This window comes from Cetorhinus maximus, chromosome 15 (genome assembly GCF_964194155.1).
Source record: "Cetorhinus maximus chromosome 15, sCetMax3.hap1.1, whole genome shotgun sequence".
In the NCBI taxonomy this organism is placed as follows: Eukaryota; Metazoa; Chordata; class Chondrichthyes; order Lamniformes; family Cetorhinidae; genus Cetorhinus; species Cetorhinus maximus.
The window spans coordinates 98,678,358-98,701,568 of NC_135893.1; the positions used below are offsets into that span (position 1 = coordinate 98,678,358).

Here is a 23,211-nt window from a genome sequence, read left to right on the forward strand (position 1 = left end):
GTCGGGACGCATGCCCGACATCACCGCGCGTCATTTTACGCATCGGCGTGTGGGGCCCGCCTCCCACACACTCAACAGGAAATGCTGACCTAGAGATACTAACAGAACTAAAAACCGACCAATCCCCCTGGACCTGATGTCCCCCGAGGGTTCGAAAAAAAGTGGCCGCAGAGATAGTGAATTCATCGGTTTTGATCTTCCCAAACGTTCCCTAGATTCTAGAACAGTCTCAGCAGATTGAAAATGTAACACCTCTATTCAAAAAAAAAAGGGGAAAAAAAACCCCAGCGAACTCCAGACCATTTAGCCAGTCAGCAGTCTTCGGGAAAATGCTGGAATCCCTTTTAAGGAGGTGTTTACAACTGAAAGAGAAGATGGGACCTCGGGTTAACAGCTCATCTGAAAGGCGACAGCTCTGACAGCGAAGAACGTTCTTTTGAGACTTATATTCCGATCAATAATTATCCGTCAACCCAGCACCAATGAGACGGATGTTGTTCTGATTTCATTGCTGTTTGTGCCAGGTTTCGGTGTGCAAATTAGCTTCCCTGTTTCTTAACATTTGAACTTCATTGGCTGTAAAGTGCGTTGGGACATCCTGAGTTTATGAGAGGCGCTATATAACTGGAAGTGTTTCTTATTGTAGCACACTTTTTACTCTTTAGCTTAAACCGCATGGATTATTGTATCGGAATGTATGTTTAGGGATTTGATTTTAAGCTGGAACTTGCTGAAATTTGCTGAAAGAGGCAATGGGCCAATAGGTCAGGCCTCCCATGACGTGGCTACCTGCCCGACTGGTGAATGTCTTCATGTATGTCTCAGTGTTGCCTACTGGGGTCAGCAACATAGATAAAAATACAGTCGGTTCTATCCAGGCGACACACTTGTTATGCGATTCCATTCTACTGAATATCCAACCCTCTGAGCACCAACTTCATCAGTAATTGTGGAAAACATGTTGGACATGAAAGTCGGTCGACCAACACATCTAGGTGCCAGCTGTACTGGGCGATGTGGACTGAGCATGGGTACAGGTAAGGTAGAATGCAAGAACCTTTGGCAGTTAGAGAAAATGGGCCAGAAATTTCATTTAGATCTGATCGGAGGCTCAAACTCAACAGCAGCCACAGGCCAACTGATTGTCACAAAGGTGTAATTATTATATTACAGTTCTAAAGGACTACTGTTTTAAAGGTACATTTCTGTTTTCAAACCTTTAAATTGAGTTTAAAAGCCTCTTTCGAAATGGAAATATAGACAGACAACATGGCACCTTTCTGTGATTGTTCAGGCCTCGTCAAACTCATATCTCTAGAGTTGGCTACGGAAAGTCATTAAAATACAAAATATTCCTCCAGGGATATCCATTGAATCTTCTCAAAGGTGTGAAACACCCTTTTACTTCCAAGGGAACAGGAGACAGGAAGGGACCCCAAAGGACCAGAATGAAAATAACTTCTTTGCTTGGTGAAACAATAACCCTGTTGAAAATCAACACAGCAGCCATTTTGTGCTTTTGAACTGCATAATCAAAGCTGTAAGAAGCCATCTTGGGAGGCAGGGTGCAGAACCCCAGGAAGAACTCTGAGAGACAACATCAGGGAGCGTTCTTAGCCAAGGGAGGACAAAGAGAAAAGTACTAAGAAATCAACTGCTGTTCTGTCCAAAGAGTCCAAGCAATTTGAAAATGCCATAACCTCAGAATTAATGAGGAGTAGGAAACCTTCTCTCTCCCCCAAAAGCCTCCTGACCTACTGAGTCCTCCTGAAAAGGCAAACCTCTGAGCAGTCAACTAAAGAAACCATCGCAGCTGCTGAACAAATTTCAAGTTTCAACCCCTTCACTTCAGAAAGAAGGAATTCAAGCACTGAGCCTGCAGCGATATCTCATTTTTACTTAAGTAACTTTCAGCAGTGGTTTCATAATAAACTAAACTTTATCTTGTTTAAGAATAAAGTTTGATAGTTTGGTTATTTTAAAACTGAATCATGTGCAAGTTAAAAGGGGGCGACATAGACACACACACACACACACACACACACCACTTTAAGGATACGCCTTTCATGTGGTCATGACACTGATGCACAAAAGGATGGCTCAAAATTGGTCCATTTGCATCATCAAGACGTGAAGGGTGTACTGGGGTGCTGGATTCCCCAAACGTGGCAGTGCTAGGGTAAAAGGCCTTTTGTTCAAGTTCTCTTACCTGCCCTGTTCATCCCTTGCTATCATCAGCCGCATGTTATTGGATGAAGAGGCTGCTCGAAGAATTTCCACTGCACTAGAAATAAGAAAGAGAGTGCATATTAATTTACCTAGGCACATTAAAACAGTGACTACACTTCTAAAGCACTTCATTGGCTGTAAAGTGCTTTGCAATGCCTTAAGGACATGCAAGATGCTATATAAATTCAAAGTCTTTCCCTTCCTCTCTTTCTTTCCCTCTTCCTCCCTCTCTTTCTTTCTTTGTTTCTTTCACTTGCTCTTTGGAATTATTAAAAAAACCAAATATTACAAGACATTCTTTAATTTGGGGCTGGGAAGATCACTCCATGTGCAGTGACACAAACATCAAAGGCTTACCTATTTAGTAGAGGCATTTGGTTTTTACGATGTGTGACCATGGCTGGTACTGGCACCGGCTGCTTCAGGTCAAACCAATCTTATGGTGAAGGCTCAAACAGGCGTTAGGCCCCTTATTGGTCCCAACACCTGTTTCGGGCATAGGTGCTGGACAGCAATTTTTCCTTTGCCAATATGGTGGCAGTGCATTTCTGGCTGGAAATCCCTGTGCACTTCCTGTCTGCCGCAGTTTGGGGCTTAGTAGGCTAAGTGTCCAAAACAACGGCCAAACCTATAGGCTACGGAGTCAATTCAATTAATTAAAATTATCATTAAAATTCAATTAATAAATCTGGAATATAAAGCTAGCTTCAGTAATGGTGGCCATGAAACCATTGTTGACTGTTGTTAAAAACCCATCTGGTTCACTCATGCCCTTTAGGGAAGGAAATCTGCAATATTACTCATCTGGCCTACATGTGACTCCAGGCCCACAGCAATGTAGTTGATTCTTAATTGCCCTCTGAAATGGCCTAGCAAGCCACTCAGTTCAAGGGCAATTAGGAACGGGCAACAAATTCTGGCCTTACCAGTGATGCCCGCATCCCATGAAAGAATAAAGGAAAAACATAGAACTATTTTCTTTATTAAATGAGAATTTACAGCCAGGTGGATGACAACATTAATAATCCAAGGCCAGGTGAGCAGTCCTCTGTTCAGTCACACTTGAATCCTCCAATTGTTCCTAAATTAAATTTTATAACCTTCTGGATGTATATCTTCCCATGAGTCTAAATTGGTGCTTCATTAGCCCGATCTAGTTCTACCAGAGTAAAACTAACCTGGTATAAAGACAACACTGTTCACTCTTTTAAAGCTCCCAGACCAGAGCTTAAAATGCCAGGAACACAAATTTTAAGGAATGGAAATTGTAGGGGAGTGCAGGGATAAGGAGCAGGAGTAGGCCATTTGGCTTCTCGAGCCTGCTCCGCCATTCAATAAGATCATGGCTGATCCGACTGCAGCCTCAACTCCACTTTCCTGCCTGCCCCCCCATAACCTTTGACCCCTTGTCAATCAAAAATCTCTTTAACGCGCCCTTGAATTATATTCAATGACCCAGCCTCCACTGCTTGCTGGGAAAGAGAATTCCAAAGGCTAACAACCCTCTGAGAGAGAAAAAAAAACCCTCCTCTTCGCCATCTTAAATGGGAGACCCCTTAATTTGAAACTGTGCCCCCTAGTTCTAGATCCCCCCCACAAGGGGATACAATCCTCTCAGCATCCCCCCTGTCAAGCCCCCTCAGAATCTTATATGTTTCGATAAGAACAACTCTCATTCTTCTGAACAACAGTGAGCATAGGCCCGACCTGCTCAACCTTAAGGCAAACCCCTCACCTCAGGAATCAGGAATTGATATGCACCTCCAGTGTGTATCAGTGGCCAACTCTGGTTGGAAGTATTTCTGCAGGTTTCATCACATGACCTCTCACCTCCAATGGTCTTGCACCCACACTCCCACCATTGGTTGGCTGACATGTCAGTTCTCACAGTGTCCCACCTCCCAGCATTAAAGGGGCAAAAGTAATACAGTCTTGGCACCCAATTGAATGATTCTTGACTGTCCATCAAAGACTGTCCATCATCTCCAATTATTTTCTAAAGAATAAACTAAACTGTTCAAAGAAAATGAAATTAATACTGATTTTTAAAAAAAGGACCCGCTGTGATTTTTCTCTGGGGTCGTTCACAGGAGTGTCTTGGAGGTTTAATCTTTAATTCTTGGAGACGCAAGGGCGTTCTTAGAGAGTTGGCAACTAAGCAGACGAAGCCAGGAGCCCCAAAGTCGAAAATAGTTTCGGAAGTGAATGGGCCTGTTCGTTGAAAACAAACCGGATGATGGAGTTAAGCCAATCGCTCTGCGCAATGGTGGGCTCAACCCTGGAGCCAGGCCCAACAAAGATGCTCATTTTGAAAGGTGCTTTTACATTCTGGGCAGATAAAACTGACAACCCCGGCAGAAGATTGTACGACCGGCAAAAAAGGAAAAGGAAAATGATCCTCTGTGGCCAGATGGAGGTGATCTGAGCCTTTTAACAACAGCGAAACCCACAGCCAGATGTTCACTGTGTTCACGCAGTATCACGGGAAGGAGCCAAAGATATAATCTGATGGGGAGAGGAATTAATCACAAGTCACTGGCAAAAATATGAGTCCATCATCTTTGTATTTGAACTTTTCTTTTAAAATAATAATAATTGGCAACAGTTCAGTTTTGACAAGGGTTCTAACAGCCAGTAAGAAATTGGTTGGATTATCTATTTATAAAGAACCAGATCGTATAGAAGTTACATATCTGCAAAATAGTGGCTGGCCATTTAATAGCCAGAATCTGTATCCTGAGCAGACCCATTACTGAGGTGCATTGCTGAAAAAAAGAGACATTTTGTCAAAGCTTCTCGTCTTGCACTCATCAGGACAATTCACAGGAATACCGAATGTCAGGGAAAACAACAAACAAGATGCCCACGTCAGAGACAGTCCCTTTCATATCACAAGGTGCTATACCTTTCATTTGTCACTCCCACCAGACTGTCACCATTAACCTCAAGAATCTGGTCTCCAGGTTGCAGACGACCTAGAAATTAAGGAAAATATTCCACCTTGAGTTAGTGTAAGTGAATAAAACACAATAATGGAAAATGCCCTCATATTCTGGCACCTGGGAAAGCTCATGATCGGAAACATTTACAAAGCGATTGAAAAAAATTATTAAAAGATCAGGTGAAATGATAATGCCAGATTTCTTATTTTTGAACTGTGAGGAAGGGTGGGGGGAGCTAAAATTACTCCTGAACTTGTAGACTTATATACCTGGGGTCCAGGTCTAAAAGGAAGGACTCTGGATGAGCATCACACTCACTCGGAGACATTGAGGAGCATCCTGGATGGTCTGAGTCAAGAGGCAGGGTCATGGGGAGGACAAATCCTCACCTCAGTGCCAATATCTGAGAAGGATTTGACACAATGCACTCTACTCAGAGCAAGTGGTGGCTCAAGGAATATTTGCACCTGTTCCCCCCTGATGTACGGACATAAGAAATAGGAGTAGGGGTGGGCCATTCGGCCTCTTGTTCCTGCTCAGCCATTCAATGCAATCATGGCTGATCTACTTCAACTCCATTTTCTCGTGGGCACCCCAGACCCTTTTTTTCAGTCTAAGACGATACTCAAAAACTGAATATCCACAACCCTCCATGCATATGTAGAGGTGACATGGTCTGCTGAGGAGCCCTTCTGGACCTCAGATGCCCTAAGATAAGACACCTCAGCCCAGGAGGCTTAGGATGACACATTTACGCTACCAGTAGAAGATGCACAGGCAGTGCCTCTAATGAAAAGAGAAGGGTTGAGGCAAAAGAGGGTTTGTAAAATTATGAATGGTTGATACAGAGAGACCGTTTCCAATTGTAGGGAAGAGCAAAACCAGAAGCCGACAAAGTAAGATAGTCACCAAGAAATCAAATCGATAAATCAGGGGAAACTTCTTCGCTCAGGGAGTGGGGAGAATGTGGAATGTGCCGTCACAGGGAAGAGTTGAAGTAGACGGTATAGATCATTCAAAGGGAGGCCAAATGAGCAGTTGGGGGAAAAAGGGAGAAGAGGTTTTTGCTGATAGAGTTAGATGAGGAAGGATATGGGAGGAGGCTCAAGTAAAATGTCGGCAAGGACTAGTTGAGTCAATGGTCTGTTTCTGTGCTGTATATTCCATGTAATTTAATGCCATGGCAACACAGCCCAATACATCTGGCATCCTCCACCCTTGGGAATTGGATCACTGAAACTCCAGGATAGGATTAAAAACAGAGAGATACCAGAGGGGTAGGTGCATTGATAAGAAACCCCTGCTGTAACTTTATATTCACACAGACATTAAATCCAGTGGTCAGAAGTTAGTTTTTTCCTAAAGAGGGTGTTTCAAAGGTGGATGAGTTCCTTCCACATCTTCTCCTTCTCTTGTGGTGTATCCTTATCCAACATGCTTCTGTCATTTCCTCTTGCCCCTGTTCTGTCTCATTAGAATAATATATATGGAAATGTGCGTACAGAATCTCATGGTGAGGGATCCGTGTCAGAATTGCAATCAGATTGGTTCAATCTAAGATAGTCATTAGGGAGGGGGTCAGAAAGGTTGAAATGTTTAAGCCAATACTCATTGGAGTTTAGAAGAATGAGAGGTGATCTTATTGAGACATATATGATTTTGAGGCAGCTTGACAGGGGGATGCTGGGAGGATGTTTCCCCTTGTGGGGCAATCTAGAACTAGGGGGTCACAGTTTAAAAATAAGGGGTCTCCCATTTAAGACAGAGATGAGAGGGAATTTCTTCTCTCAGAGGGTTGTTACTCTTTGGAATTCTCTTCCACAGAGAGCAGTAGAGGCTGGGTCAGTGAAATTATTCAAGGCTGAGTTAGACAGGTTTTTGATTGACAAGGGAGTCAGAGGTTAGGGGGCGAAAGCAAGAAAGTGGAGTTAAGACTACAATAAGATCAGCCATGTTCTGGCAGAGCAGGCTCAATGGGCCGAATGGCCTACTCCTGCTCCTGTTTCTTATGTCCTTATGTTCTTATGATGTTATGATTTTATGGATCAGTGGCAGGATTACAGAATTTGTGGAATGGCCAAAGAGGAGTGATTAGGCCTCGAGTGGAGTACTGTGTCCACTTCAGGGAGGATGTGAAGGCATTAGAGATGGTGCAGAAAATATTCATGTGAATGCTTCTGAGGATGAGAGACTTCAGTTACGTGGCTAGATTAGTGAAGCTGGGATTGTTCTCTTTAGGGAAGAGGAGTTTGAGAGGGGATTTGGTTGAGGTGTGCAAAACCATGAGCAGTTGGAGGGAGCAGGTAGGGAGAGACTGCTCTTCTTGGCTGAAACGTTGAGAACCAGAAGACGTCAATTTAAGCTGATGAGCAAAAGAGGCAACATTGACTTGAGGAAAACCTTTATTGCACAGCGAATGGTTAGGATCTGGAATGCACTGCCTGAGAGTGAGGTGGAGACAGATTCAATCATGGGTTTTCATTGAAATTGGATAATTATCTGAAGAGAAAAAAATCGCAGAGCTATAGGGAAAAGGTGGGGGAGCGGGACCAGCTGAATTGCTCTTACACAGAGTCAGCATGGACATGATGGGCTGAATAGCCTCATTCAGTGTTGTAACCATTCGAAGATTCTGCTATGACCTTCCCGTTACTAAGTTGAAGGAATTTGAAAGAATGCCAGTTGGACAAGCAATCTGACAATAACACATAAAAACGTGCAAACATAACTGTGACAAAATTTTGGGTCAGTGCTAGAAATTTTCTTAGGTTGAGCCTCACCTTGCCTCCTCCTCCCCACTCAGCTCTGGCTTAATCAGACTGTTCGCAGCATCAGCCTCTGACCCTCTATCAACTCCATTACAGAGATGACATACTTTCATCCCTGTGACATCACCTAACTCCGCCTCTGTCTCAGCCCATCAGCCAATGAAACCGCTGTATGTGCATTTTGTACTTCCGGCTATTCCAGTCCGCTCTTGGTCATCCTCTCGCCCGTCACATGACGTGAACTTCAGCTCATACAGGGCTCAGTTGTTTGTATCCTACCCTGCACCAGATCCCACATATGCATCAGGTCCCAATTAGCCAATCCTGCTTCACCCCCCCACTCCTCTAATACCTCACAAATTCCCATCCTTGTGTTTAAAACACTTTGTAACTTTACCCCCTCCCTATCTCGATAACTCTCGGCAATCCTATAACGCCCTCCCCTGCAAGATTTTGTTCCCCACACTCTGGCTTCTGGTCAATTCTCCCCTCCTTTTGCCTCGAATTCTGTGCCCCACCATGCTTTCAGCCAGCTAGGCCCCAGGCTCTAGAATTCCATTCTTAAAACCTTCCCCTTCTTTCTGACCCTCTTTGACGACCACTTCTTTAACCCATCATTTGGACACTCCTATTACCATCTCCTTTCTTTGGCGCAGAGTCCATTTTGTTGATTATGTTTCTCAGCATTAAAGACGCTAGAATAAAGCGAGCTGCAGTTTATATTGCAATGGAGCATGAAATAAGGGTCTGAATATTGTAACATTTGCAGGGGCCACGATGTGTCATGAAAGGTGGTTATAATAGTCACTCACCGTCGACTGAAGCAAGGCCGCCAGGCAGGATCCTCTTCACATACACACCATACTCTTCCCCAGTCAACTCCTTTACTCCTCCAATCACTTTAATTCCTGTAACAACATATTGCTCTTGTTAAATGCGCTAACATCCAGGTTACTTGAACTGTTTTTTAAAAATGACTTTCCTTGGCTGCGATTTTTTGCCGTGAAAATGAGTGGCGCTCGGGATTTGTGGACGGACCCCTCCCTTGAAAGGCTTCTCGTTGTTAGTGCGGGTCCCCGGAGTTAGAGCCAGATGTGGCACCCACATTACGTTACAGGCGTAGAGTAAACCGGAACCTACCAGATGTGGGCCGCAAATTCCCGCTCCCGCCAGCTGCGGGGATTGTGGCGGGAGTTGTGGGGTGGTGGGGGCGGGGGGTGGCAAGGTTTGGTGTGGAGGCCAAAAATCAGTTTTCCGACGTCGGGAAATTAGTTCGGAATCCTGTTCTCCTGACTTTTATGGTGGCTTAAAGGTGAGGCGAGTGTCCCAATAAACTAGGCCGGGAACCCCATTTGCATCTCATGAATGATCATTAAAAGACCAACATGTTGGAATCTCATTTCCCCTCCAATTTAAGAGCCCTGTCAGCGGGAATTTAGGACGTTCTGTTTCACGGCTGTATGGAAATGGCGAGGGAGACCCCTTCCTGGACTTCCCAGCCAGTCGACAACGCTTTTGCCTTCTTGCAGGACACTCTTGGCTGTCGGTAGCCAAAGCTGGATCAAGGTCGGAAAGGGTACGCAGGGGGAAGGCGGGGGATGGGCAGGGGAGGCAGGCGAAGCCTGGGAGTGGGGGTGAGGGGGGTGGGGAGGGCGGGGTGCGGTCATGTTGCGTGTTCAGCCACCCCGCTCTCCGGCGGAAGTCACTGCAACTTCTGCTGCCGCCGTCAGGCTCAGGGCGGGAATTTTCTGCCCCCCCACCCCCCGTCGGGGTCGGGGGTCATGGCGGGCGTGAGCAGATAATGTGGCGGGAAGGCCAAAAGTCTGTTTCACGGCCATCGTGAAACCAGTTTGCAATCGTCCGCTCCGCCCGTCGATGGCGGGCCGGGTTTCCTGCAGCCTCATGTTGGGAACGTTATTTTAATACATCTGCATATCATTATCAGCTCTACTTACCGGAATCAGCCCTCCCCACCCACGTTGGATCATCACAACTGAACATAAACAACATGCACCTGGTGAGCTTGGGACTTTGAGGTTTGTTTGCCTACCCGCTTCGGGCAGCACTCGGGGTCTCAGCGCCAGGCTTCGCAGACAGCACCACATCACTTTTAGGGGGGCTCATGGGCAGGTGTCTACTTACGAGACCAGCCGTAAGGTAGGGGTGGCTTTTCACTGGTTGCAGGGCTGGGGCCTTGCTTGGGGAAGGGGGAGAAGTGGCCTCAGGCAATCACAGCTTTTCACGCCGTATCATCCCAAACTCGTTGCATTACTGATGCATTCTTGGGAAACATGCCGTTTCCATACAGGCGGACTCTCATTCACCCACCACGCCATCACCTCGCCTCGCCATCACGCCAGGGACCACATTTAAAGTACACCAGCACTCTGTGCTTCCAGCCCAGGACTGCAGCAAAGAAGACATGGCCCTGAAAGGCAAAAAGACTGCAGCCCTCGAGTACTTTTTTGGACACCGTGGAGGCCCACTGTGATGTCATCTACCCTCGCTCTGGCTGCAGGAGGGGCAGCTACATTACCACTCCGGTTTGGTGACAGTGGTGGTCAGTGCCAATGCTGCACAGAAGAGGTTGGCCATCCAATGCTGATAGAGGATGAATGATCTCATCCGTGCAGCCAGGGTAAGGTAACCATCTCATCACTCTAAACTCACACACTCAAGCCCATCATACATTCACTGGCATCTCACTCGCTCAAAGGACATCACCACCCATTCTCACACACATACCCTCACATCTCCATCTGGCCTCATCTCCTCTGGAGACAGCCTCCTCAGCCCTCACCATCTTGAGGCCACTTGCACAGATCAACATGTGCCCCCACACACACCTTGGGATACCATCCTTCCCCAGTACAGCCCTCGCCCTACAGCCTCTTCCCCTGCCTGAAGCCCCCTTCCCCAATCAAGCCCTCGCCCTGCAGCCATTGGAAAGCCACCCTCACTTTATGGCTGGCCTGGTAGGTAGAGACCAGCCTGTGAGCCTCCCTAACAGTGATGTGGTGCTGCCTATGAAGCCTGGCGCTGATGACTGCAAGTGCTGCCCGAAGCAAGGTAGGCAAACAAACCTCGAAGCCCTGAGTGAGGTGCAGTCGCCAAGTCCACATCTTATATATGCTGTTGTGAAAAACGTTGGCGTTTTTTCCCGCCGATGTGGATGGAGATCTAGTGGGGGGGGTGGATGAGCCCGGCGGGCTGGCCTTATAATGATATGCTGATGTATTGCAAAGAGATTCCTGATGTCTGATCACGGGGAACATGGCCCCTCATCGGCGGGTGGAGTGGACGATCGCAAACTGGTTTCACGACGTCATGAAACAATTTTTGGCCTTATTGTCCGCTCACGCCACCGAACATGCCCGATGCCAGCGGGCACGGAACATCCTGGACGGAGCGTTCCAGTGCTCGAGGTCCCAATGTCCTATTTGTGCAGTTTTTTTGTTTTGACAGGGTGCACCCTGGGTAATGTGGCCCACCCTTGGCCACGCTCCAGCTGTCCCGCAGCCAGTTCACGCTTGAATGAACATCGATTGGCTGCAGGCAGGACTTCAGCCCCTCACTCAGTGGGAAGCCCCACCTTACAGAGCCGCCCGCCAAACCGATTGGTCAGCAGCTCTCTAGTCCCCGCAGCGACAAGAGCCTGAACCTAAGTCTTGGGACCAGAAGACAAGGTAAGTTTAAGGGTGTCCCAGGGTGGGGAGGGTAGGGAAGGCCTGGGTGGTGAGGGGGGGAGGGTGCAAGTGGGGGGTGGTGATCGAGGTGTTGGGGTTGGAGGGAGGTCCAGCGGCCACTGGACCTTAAGGTGGGGGGAGGTTGGCAGTCAGACTGATGGAGGTGCCCCTCCCCCACCCCCCACTTCCCGCCTGTGATCTAAGCCCGTTCCTTTTTGGGCTACCCCCACGTCAGGTCAATCCTCCTGCTGGCCTAAAAATTGAGGATGGGTGGGAAACGGCCCTTAAGCTGCCAATAATTGGCCACTTAAAGGGCCTCAATTGGCGCAAGAGCGGGCCTTGCCCTCCCCAGTGTAAAATCATTGCGAGGTCGGGGCAGGTGGGAACCCAGAAGGAATCCCGTTTCTTCAATTTCACCCTCCCCACCCCGCCTAAAAAACCCGCTGGCGGGGCAGTGTGAAATTCAGGCCATGCTGATCTGGTGACCGTCAGCTGTTAACTACTGTGCCGAGAATTCAACAAGAGGTGGTCATTTCTACTGGTGACGTTAGAATGAGGATGAGGCTGTGGCGAAGTGGTATTGTCAATGCACTAATATTCCCAGAGACTCAGGGGAATGCTCTGCGCACCTGGGTTAAAACCCCACCATGGCAGATGGTGAAATTTGAATTCAATAAAAGTGATTTGTTGTAAAAACCCATCTGGTTCATAAATATCCTTTAGGGAAGGAAATCTGCTGCCCTTACCCGGTCTGGCCTACATGTGACTCCAGACCCACAGCGATGGGGTTGACTCTTAAATGGCTGCTCAATTCTTAATTAAAGATGGGTAATAAGTGCTGGCCTAGCCAGTGATGCCCACATCCCATGAATGAAAAAAAAATAAATGTTATCAATTATCTTTGAATTCACTCCACATTTTGAATTATTATTTTAGATTTTTTTAAAAAAGCAAATTGCATAACAGGAAGAATTGAGTCCCTCAACTTAAACTAAAATAGAAAAGCGGCCATTCATACTCTCTCAGGCGTAGAGACTCAGCATTGGAGTCAGAGTGTACAGTTACTCTGCTCTTTGCTATTCAATGTTTCCTAGAGTCACTGTTGGATGTTTTGCCACTTTTATTTGCTTCAGCTAAAACAAGCAGGCTCTGTGAACAAGCCTTGATACAGAACCATTCAACGTGGGGAAAACTCAGCAGGTCGGGCAGCATCTGGGGAGAAGACAAAAGTTGACAAACTGTCTTCAGGTGCTTCCTCGAACCTTCTCCGTTCTAAGGAAGGGTTGAAACCTAAAAAAAAGTTGACAGATTTCGGCACAGATGCTGCCTGGCTTGCTGAGGGTTGATGAGTTGATGTAACAGTGTGGAGCACTGAGAGTGAATTGGCAAGAAACATTAGCTCTGATGATATTATTCTTTTGATGCCATGAAAGATAGAAAAGACGTTTTCCTTTAGATGTATTTGATTCAATGCTTAATTTTTATCCTGGTGTCACTCCTTTAATCTCAAAAATTGAAAGCTAAACTTTGTTTCTGATCAAATTTCCCAATTTCAATATGTCTCTTTATGTTCTATGAATTTTCAATCCATTGTCTGTAATGTAGTCATTGACTGTAATTCAGCTGAGTTGTACGGTAAGGTATTAAAACACTATGGAGTGCAGGTCACAGGAGTTTTTCTCAGACTAATACTACCTTCGCTCCAAACAACTGAGGTTTTTCTAGGTAGCAGCAACTATCACACCAAAACTAGAGGCAGCCAATGGCTTGGAAAAGAAGTTGGATGACATGTCAGAGATCAAAACAGTTTCCTTGGAGTAAAACTCCATTGATGGAATTTTTGTTTTACTGTTCATGGGATGTGGGCGTCGCTGGCTAGGCCAGCATTTATTGCCCACCCCTAATTGCCCTTGTTCAGAGGGCATTTTAAGAGTCAACCACATTGCTGTGGGTCTGGAGTCACATGTAGGCCAGGCCAGGTAAGGACAGCAGATTTCCTTCCCTAAAGGACATTAGTGAACCAAATGGCTTTTTACAGCAATTGTCAACAATTTTGTGGTCATCATTAACCTTTTAATTCCAGATGTTTATTGAATTCAAATTCCACCATCTGCCGTGGTGGGATTCAAACCTGGGTTCCCAGAGCATTATCCTGGGTCTCTGGATTACTAGTTCAGTGACAATACCACTATGTCACCCCCATGGCACAGTAACAAAGGTAGGAGGAGTTAGAACTACGATCCTAGCTGTTGGGATCAGGTATCTTTGTGCTGGGTTGACAATCCTCATTACCCCCAACTTCTCAGCCTCCTTGGCCGAGATATATTTGTTTAGAAAGAAGATTCACTTCTTGTCATCAGCGTGATATCAGCAATGGATGAACAAAAAATGGAAAATATTTGAAATACATGGAGGCGATGATTGAGCACGAAGAGCCTGAATTTAAAGAAAAGATTGGTGAGTCTTGAAAGGAGGCTATATGTCCGTTCTTTAAACATTAACTGCTACTTTAAAAAAAAAACAGCTGTGCACATAAAGTTTGAGTTTAGTTTTCTTCTGCAAAGTGTTTTGTCACTGTTGACAAAGTCAAAAATGTGACTGCAAACCTGGAAATTCTATTGTGTGAAATGTTATCCAGGCAGATTCATGAGTGAATTTCTGTAATGGCTGATGCAGTATTGCACCACCCTTTGCAACTGGGTATGACTCTGAACTCCTATCGCAACTACTTCAGCTGGAGAAGAGTAGTTTATTCTAAGTCTGGTTTCGCTGCCAGACAGATTTTAGTCACTAAACTCTTAAGTGAGCTTGGTTATTCAGTCTATTTATGCTAGTGGCTTGTCACGGAAGGAATGTATAAAGGTGGCTTTATTCTTCAGAACCAGTTCTCAGACCATACAATGAAGAAAATACTGTCGGCTGTCTACATACTCATTCAGCTAATCATTGTGAAATATAACACTGGTTTTTAAATAACCAGAAAGAATGACTTGTTGTCAATCCTTCCCAACAAATGGAAAACAAATAATTCAAACTGCTGGCCTGAAACTGTGAACATTATTAAATGATCCACATACTCAACCGGTTTTTATTTATGTCCATGCACAATAATTTTGTTTACATGTGTGTAATATTTTAGATATGTGCGTGTTATGTATATGGATGCACACATGTTATCAACATTTAAAGGTCACCAGCCTGAAGCATTTAGCAATTGTTTGCTTGAATATTGGCTGTGTGACTAGTCTTGGGGATGTTCCTATGTTTCAGATTGCTAATACACTATCATTTGCTATTCATTATTTTTATAGATGGGGAAGGAAAGCTCCATCCTGTCTGTCATTTGGAAAGTTTTAGCTATCCAGAAACAGTTAGCTCAGGTCTCAAAACATACAAGGGAACAATTTTCACCCACTGCCTTGTGATGGACATGCAACAACTCAGGTCTCATTCCTCTCCCCCTCATAGCAGCGTGCCTGAGAATAGGAACAAGGATCAAGTCTCCTGCCCAATCTATTTGTGGTAACTCACATGGATGCATAATCCAAAGAAAATACTCAGTCGTTGTGGTGCAATTTAATGTTAGAATTTTTTAAATAAAAAAATACATTTACAGCTAAGGAAATTTGCCTGAGCACAGTATGCACTTAATGATGTTTCCTTTCTGACTGTATGGAGAAATTCCCACGGTGAGGAATGTTTATGCTTGACTAGTGTTGGCAACCCGTGAACACATTTTCAGCTGCGTGAGGTACTGCAGACCTTTTGGTGGTGATGGGAGAAGTGGGGCCCTCTCCTTCTTGCTGTCATGTTGCATTATGACCAATTTAAAACTTGTGAACAGAGAATGGTTTAATGTGTACCCCAGCACAGATTTATTCCTCGAGCTGCGGATATCTTTTTTTAATGAGTTTGGATGAATGAGCTAAGCTCCCTCGGCGAAATAATGTATTGTGTTGTGAGTAAAGTATTTTGGTTGCTGAATGATAGTTTGGAACACCTCAACAGTTTCTTAATAAAAATGTTTGTTCTTTTCAGTATAACATTGGTACATTTTTTCCGTTCATTTAAGTTTTAAAGGGTTACTTAAGATGTTGAGGTGTCTTTTTTGCTTAATTCTCTCCCCCCTCAGACCTGCTCACTTGCAGAGTCATCTGATGGCAAGCTGATGATTGGTTTAGTCTGTCGTTGTTAATGCAGTCAGCTACAACAATTTGATGCGTTTTTCCCTGTATCTGCACAAAACTGATGCAGTTCAACCTGGCCAAACCCTGGAATACGTTAAAAACTGAAGGGTCATGAGGACTCGAAACGTCAACTCTTTTCTTCTCCGCCGATGCTGCCAGACCTGCTGAGTTTTTCCAGGTAATTCTGTTTTTGTCCTGGACTATGTTATGCAGCTCCAGTGTGTTTTTTGGAAAATTCCATATCAGTGAATGCTGGTGACCTACATTTGTTATGTCTCCAAACACTGCTGAATATGATCTATCTGAATTTCAAGAGCCGACAAGATGCGCTGAGGGATATTCACACACTCATGGTCAAACAATCTGAGTAAGGCAGGCCTAAAGTTACAGGGACAGGTTAGCTCAACTGGCTGGACAGCTGAATTATGCCAACACCACGGGGCTTGATACCCGTTCCAGCTGAGATAGACTCAGGGTCCTGTCTCCTCATCCTGCCCGTGGTAAAATCACAGCATAAGCTGTGGTCCGGTGACCCTTGAATAATCGAGGATGCTACGTGAAGATCGAGATGCATCTTGCCCCCTTGCAGGATATCATTCAGGTGTACCTTCCTTTGAAATGTTAGAGGAGAATTCTCAGATGTACATGCTCTTTCTGAAAGAAAGATATGCTGAAAGGCTGAGATGAGGTAGTTAGAATGGGAGGAGACTTGTGTAGTGTTTAAATACCAGCACAGGCTAGTTAGGCTTAATGGCCTGTTTCTGTGCTAGTATATTCTATCAAATTCTATGTAAAAAATAACATGCATTATTGAGGGGGAAGATTAAAGTGGGTAGGGGGAGGGGAAATAAGGGACCCAGAAACAGGACAAGCTTTCTCTCCCTGGCCCTGCATCTCAAAGTGTTTTGCAGCTAATGAAATACTTTTGAAGTGTAGTCACTAGTAATGTAGGAAATTTATGAAAATGAAATTTGAAAAAGGCAAGAGAAAGTTAGCAAGCAATCATTGACACTCCTGCAATAATGATCCTTTTATGCATTTCAACTAGTCAACTAACAGGTTACCCAGCATTAGTGTTTGAAAGGAGTGTGTGATTGTAGTAGAGGGTAGTTCAGTGTCAACAGTTTCATTTTAATGATGAGGTCCTGTAAATCTACGAGAGTTTGGAATGGATACCATAAGCCACAAGACCAGTTTTGGTGCAAGTATGCAAACAATGAAAGCTTAGGGGTATTTCCACAATGTAGTGAACATTATTAATGACTGGAAGGACTTGGACAGAAGTGAGGCCACTTAAGAAACAGCATAAGGGAATATCACAGAATATAGAACCACATAAGTAAAGATGAGATTGAATTGTACTGACTGAGAAATGTTAACAAGAATGAAGCAAGAAATGCAGTAGAAGTGAAAATATTGCAATTGTGCCGATTATGTAAATGTACTGTAATAGAATATAGAGGCCCCACTATTCCTCTTTATAGCTTGTGTTACAATCGATTCTCAGACACAATGGAGAGGGCAAGGGGCTGAGACCATTTGTCAACTTAACCAGCACCAATTTTCCCCGCCCACACTTGGTGAAGTCACCAGCACAGCTAGCCAGATGTCAGATGTATACAGTGAGGTTTCGGAAGGATCCACAGGGTGAGGTACCAAGCACTGGTGATATCAATGTAATGTCGCAGAGGGGAAAAGGTACTTGTCATTTCCACTGCAAATCTAATTTTAATGGGAGCTCTGCATTGTGTCCCTGTATTCATTACCTTTCTTCCCTTTCCAGTCTCTCTCTTTCTCTCTCTCTAGCTCAGTTAGAAAAGAGAATTAGCCGAGTGTGGATAAAACCAAGTTCTATTCATCACTGAAGTGATTTCATCAGGCTGGCCATGCTTCATTGAATGAATAAACAGATGGTTAGAAAATAGGGATTTTCTCACCGCGCCGGGAGTAAGAGATGCTAAATAATCGACTTGTAATTCCTTTCATGATTTCTGCATGGTTAGAACTGTAAAATACTCCTTTAATAAAACTGTTACAACTTAAAATAACATTGAGAGACTGCGTGTGAATGCATTATATCAGTGGGGTGAAAATAGATCACCAGTCCTAATATCTCCTTATGCCGCTTGGTGTCAAATTTTGTTGGACAATCACTACCGAGAAATGCCAACGTTAAAGGTACAATATAAATGCACATTGTTGTTGTTGCTGCATCAGCTGTAGCTATCTGGATCCAACTGGAGCAAACTAATGACCTCAAATGAATCATTAGCCCTTGTTTTAGACTTCCAGATTAAGGAGTTCATTCTGATGAGACGTTATAGACACAAATTATTACTATACTGTATCTTAATTTGCATTATCTGCAATAATGGAAGTTTAACTTTGCACGCATTTAAAGGTCCAGTGATGCTCCATCTATCATTATGGTCAGCTGAAAATACATAGGCCTGAACTTTGCGCTCATCAGACACGCGCGATCAGCGAGTCCGGAAGCCGACGCGAAATGCGCTTCTGCCCGCAATCGGCCAGCCAGTATGAAACGCGCCCGGAGAAAGGCCCAGCACTGCCGTTGGGGACAGGAAGAGGGCGGGTGCCGATGTCACCGCGGGCACGGGTGAGCACTTCAAGAGAGCTCCCAGAAGGCAGACTCCTGCCTGGGAGAGCCGCAGACCTGCAGATGAGAAGATAAAGCCCAAAATTGCTGCAAAAAAATGTCCAGGCAGCACAATCAAGCACCTGAAAAAAGACCTCATTAAAAAAAAAAGCCCCCAGGTATTTCTTTTTATTTTAAATCCTAACGGAGATTTCATCCCGCCCTTGGATGAGGTTTCAGAAAAAATGTAAAGCCCGCCTGGCCGATTGGCCAGTTCCCCAACCATAAGGTTGGACAGGCCACAAGAAATCCCTTACAATTGGGGCGTTAATGGGCTTAATTGCCCACTTAATTGTTGGTTGGCGCGCTTCCGACTTCTGCGTGCGCCCGCTGAGCGAAATATTGCATGAGTGCACGATGACGTCGGAACGCTCGCCTGATGTCATCTCACGTGATTTCACGCCTGTTTGGGTCAGGTGCACACCTGCCTGCGGGATGTAAAATTCTGGCCATAGTCATTATAAATGAATGTTTTTCTAACTCATCAATCAGTGTATTGGTGATTGAGGACTTGATTTAGTCCTGAGGAATGACCCTGATTTAGCATCACAGGCTCCATCTGGGGGAACAGTGGAGCAACACTGATCATAAGATTTAATTCTTTATTCATGAGATGTGGTCATCACTGGCAAGGTCAACATTTGTTGCCTATCCCTAATTGCTCTTAAACTGAATGGCTTGCTAGGCCATTTCAGAGTTTAAGTGGGTCAGTTTTTTATTCAGTTATGGTATGTGGGAGTCACTGGCTAGACCAGCATTTATTGCCCACCCCTAATTACGCTTGAGAAGGTGGTGGTGAGCTGCCTTCTTGAACCGCTGCAGTCCATGTGATATAGGTGCACCCACAGTGCTGTTAGGGAGGGAGTTCCAGGATTTTGACCCAGTGACAGTGAAGGAACGGCGATATATTTTCAAGTCAGGATGGTGTGTGACTTGGAGGGGAACTTCCAGGTGGTGGTGTTCCCATGCATCTGCTGCCCTTGTCCTTCTAGATGTTAGTGGTTGTGGGTTTGTGGAGTGCTGCCTAAGGAGCCGTGATGAGTTTCTGCAGTGCATCTTGTAGTTGGTAAACGCAGTTGCCACTGTTTGTCAGCAGTGGAGGGAGTGAATGTTTGTGGCAGGGGTGCCAATCAAACAGGCTGCTTTGTCCTGGATGGTGTCAAGCTTCTTGAGTGTTGTTGGAGTTGCACTCATCCAGGCAGGTGGAGAGCATTCCATCACATTCCTGACTTGTGCCTTGTAGATAGTGGACAGGCTTTGAGGAGTCAGGAGGTGAGTTCCACAGGATTCTTAGTTTCTGAGCTGCTCTTTTAGCACAGTATTTATATACAAGTCCAGTTCAGTTTCTGGTCAACAGTAACCTCCAGGATGTTGACAGTGGAGGATTCAGCAATGGTAATGCCATTGAATGTCAAGGGGCGATGGTTAGATTCTCTCTTGTTGTAGATTGTCATTGCCTGGCACTTGTGTGGCATGAATGTTATTTGCGACTTGTCAGCCCAAGTGTGGATATTGTCCAGGTCTTGCTGCATTTGGACATGGACTCCTTCAGTGTCTGAGGAATCGCGAATGGTGCTGAACATTGTGTAATCATTAGCGAACATTCCCACTTCTGACCTTTTGATGGAAGGAAGGTCATTGATGAAGCAGCTAAAAATGGTTGGGCCAAGGACACTACCCTGAGGAACTCCTGCAGTGATGTCCTGGAACTGAGATGACTGACCTCCAACAACCACAACCATCTTCCTTTGGGCTAGGTATGACTCCAACCAGTGGAGAGTTTTCCCCCTGATTCCCATTGACTCCAGTTTTGCTAGGACTCCTTGATGCCACACTCGGTCAAATGCTGCCTTGATGTCAAGGTAGTCACTCTCACCTCACCTCTGGGGTAACATGTAGGCCAGACCAGGTAAGGGTGGCAGATTTCCTTTCCTAAAGGACATTAGTGTTCCAGATGGGTTTTTTACAACAAAAACATCAGCTGTCATGGTTAGTATTACTGGTACTAGCTTTATATTCCATTGAATTTAAATTCTATGAGCTGCTGTGGTGGGATTTGGACCCATGTCCCCAGAGCATTAGCCTGGGCCTCTGGTTTACTCATCCAGTGACATTACCATTATGCCACCATCTCCCGCATTGATTTGCCCCTATTAATTGATCTGTTATACAAAGGTTTACAAACTTCAGTGCTGGTACCAAATTTCCAGTGGGCTACATTAGCAACAATGGCAGAGGAGATATGTTGGGCCAATTGGAAAACCCTACCAGACAGGGTTAGTAATCGATATTGAAAACGGAATATGTCTAAAACCATTCTTTTTTTTTAGAATTGCTGAGAAAAGAGACATGTTGAAGCTTTTTGTCTTGCACTCATCAGGACACTTCACAAGAATACCAATATAAGGGGAAAACAACAATTTATTCTGTAATGAAGCACTCTCTTCAAATACAATATAAATTGTTGTTTCCACTTTCTTGGTATTCTGGTGGTGTCCTGCTGAGTGCAAGACAAAAAGCTTCAACATGTCTCTTTCTTCAGCAATACTCAAGCTCGTTTTTTTATTCGTTCATGGGAAGCAGGCATCGCTGACTGGGCCAGCCTTTACTGCCCAGCCCTAATTGCCCTTGAGAAGGTGGCGGTGAGCTGCCCCCTTGAATTGCTGCAGTCCACGTGGTGTGGTACATCCTAATGCTAAAGGAGACCATTTGTGTCCCTAATGTCAAAAGGGCATGTGGTAAAACCAAGCCAAGGTGGTGAGCTGATCATGTACAAGGATTAATCAGGTTTAAGCATAAATACATTAACCAATTGAAAGAACACAATTCTCACGAGTAAGGATAGGCGTTGTGCTCAGCTTAAGGTAATGAAAGCTGCTCTCCACTAAAGGTCAGTGGAAACGAAGGTTGTGGAAATCTCCCACAGAAACAATAAACTCTTTCTCAGTTATACTAGAGGTCAGAGGATGATAAAGACCTTAAGACTGCTAAAGGATTACTCAGGAAATATTCAGATGGACTATCCAGGATATAAAGATTTAAAATGGCTGCTTCGCTTCAGCCTTTACTTATGCACAGCTACACAAGGTGTAAGTGGCACTAAAGTTGTCAATGTTAAAATAGATGCAGATGTTTGGGCCCCGATTTTAACTATGGGCGGGTTTTAGGTTGCTGGTTGACGAGGCGAGTTGGAAACTCACACGGCGCCTCTCCAGAGATGAGGCTGGGGCTATCTTAACCCCTGGTTTAAAACCTGCTGACCCACTTCCTGTCAGGGGCAGAAACACTCAGCCTTTAACTTGGTCACTGTTAATTCACTAGCAAAGTTAAGCAAAGTTTTTAAACTCTGGACAAATCTACAGCCCCTCACAAGAGCACCTCCTGTCGAAAAAATCCCAAACAAACATACTCCAACTATAAAAACGTTGGCTGTTGTGTAAATAGAGGGAAAGAAGTAACCAAATATTTTATTCAATCGACACCTTTCTTTATACAGTAATACCTGGCAATAATAAGTATCCAGCAAGTAGGTTAACTGTGACACTGGTATTGGTAACAGTAGCAATAAATGCAGCGGCTTGGGATCAATTATAGAGATCTGTCTGATCTGATTTACCTAACCCCTGGCCCATGTGACATCAGGATCATCTGCTCCCTTGTGTTACGTGACTACCGTACTATAAACACACAAGGTCACTCCGGCCTACGTCTTAATCGGTCAATGATAGGAGTGTGTCATTCACTACAAAGTACCAGGATAATACAGAACTTTCTCTATTTTGAAATGTCGATGTAATGTAGAAGTCTTTCCACCCTGGGAAATAGCACAATAAAAAATAAAAAATTCAAATATTCCTCCACAATGAGGAGCGGTCATCTCACTCGAAGTTTTTTTTGCTATCCTCATTTAATATGCTCTCATTCAAGCTCATGGCTATTATTGGGGGGAGATGGTGGTATTGTGGTAATGTGACTAGTCTAGTAACCTAGCGACTCAGGCTAATATTCTGGAGGCATATGTTCCAAACCCCACCACAGCGGCTGATGAAGTTTAAATTCAAGTTTCAACCTGGGATTGAAAAGCTAGTCTCAGTGACGGTGACCATGAAACCATTGTCGATTGTTGTTAAAAACCCTCGTTCATTAATGTCCTTTAGAGAGGGAAATCTGCCGTCCTTACCTGGCCTGGCCTACATGTGACTCCAGACTCAAAGCCATGTGGTTGACTTTTAACTGCCCTCTGAAATGATATGGCAAGCCACTCAGTTCAAGGGGCAATTAGGGATGGGCAACAAATGCTGGCCTTGCCAGCGACAGTCACGTCCCATGAAAGGATAAATTAAAAAAAACACACGCCATTTAATTTGTCAATGATGAATTGATTTTCATGCTGAATTATTTTTCTTCCTCTATTGCCTTCACTGGTTTGATCATAATAGCCAGTGTGGAGCTTTCAGACCATACTGATTCATTAGCCCTAGTCTTCTTCTGCATAGCTAGCTGGTCTGAGGAGCTTCAGTCAGAGAAGCAGACTCAAGCGACAAAATATTAATTAAATTATTTTATTAAAGCTATTCAAACAAGACTTGTTGCTGCATCTTCCGCACACTTGCGGGTCTATGCCCCAAATCCCATGTAGCAAGATTCTAAATTTGGGGAAGGAAGTGAACAGAGAGTGTAATATTTAGGATGGAATTATCTTTGATATGTTTATTTTAGTGGCTGTCTGTTGACAGGGAGCAC

The 23,211-nt window shown here is 44.7% G+C and overlaps 1 protein-coding gene across 3 annotated transcripts in view; it reads right to left on the reverse strand.

The window, feature by feature from the left end:
- The window catches only part of LOC144691035 (syntaxin-binding protein 4), a 140,882-nt gene that overhangs the window by 53,636 nt on the left and 64,035 nt on the right, over positions 1-23,211 (reverse strand). For 2 of the 3 annotated variants that reach the window (XM_078559040.1, XM_078559041.1), the window contains exons 3-5: positions 8,752-8,847; positions 5,135-5,204; positions 2,210-2,284 (exon numbers count right to left, since the gene is read on the reverse strand). In XM_078559040.1, coding sequence (XP_078415166.1) covers positions 2,210-2,284; positions 5,135-5,204; positions 8,752-8,847 — 241 coding nt within the window. Of the gene's footprint in view, positions 1-2,209; positions 2,285-3,964; positions 4,027-5,134; positions 5,205-8,751; positions 8,848-23,211 lie in introns of those variants that run through there. The other variant, XM_078559042.1, reaches the window with a different exon arrangement.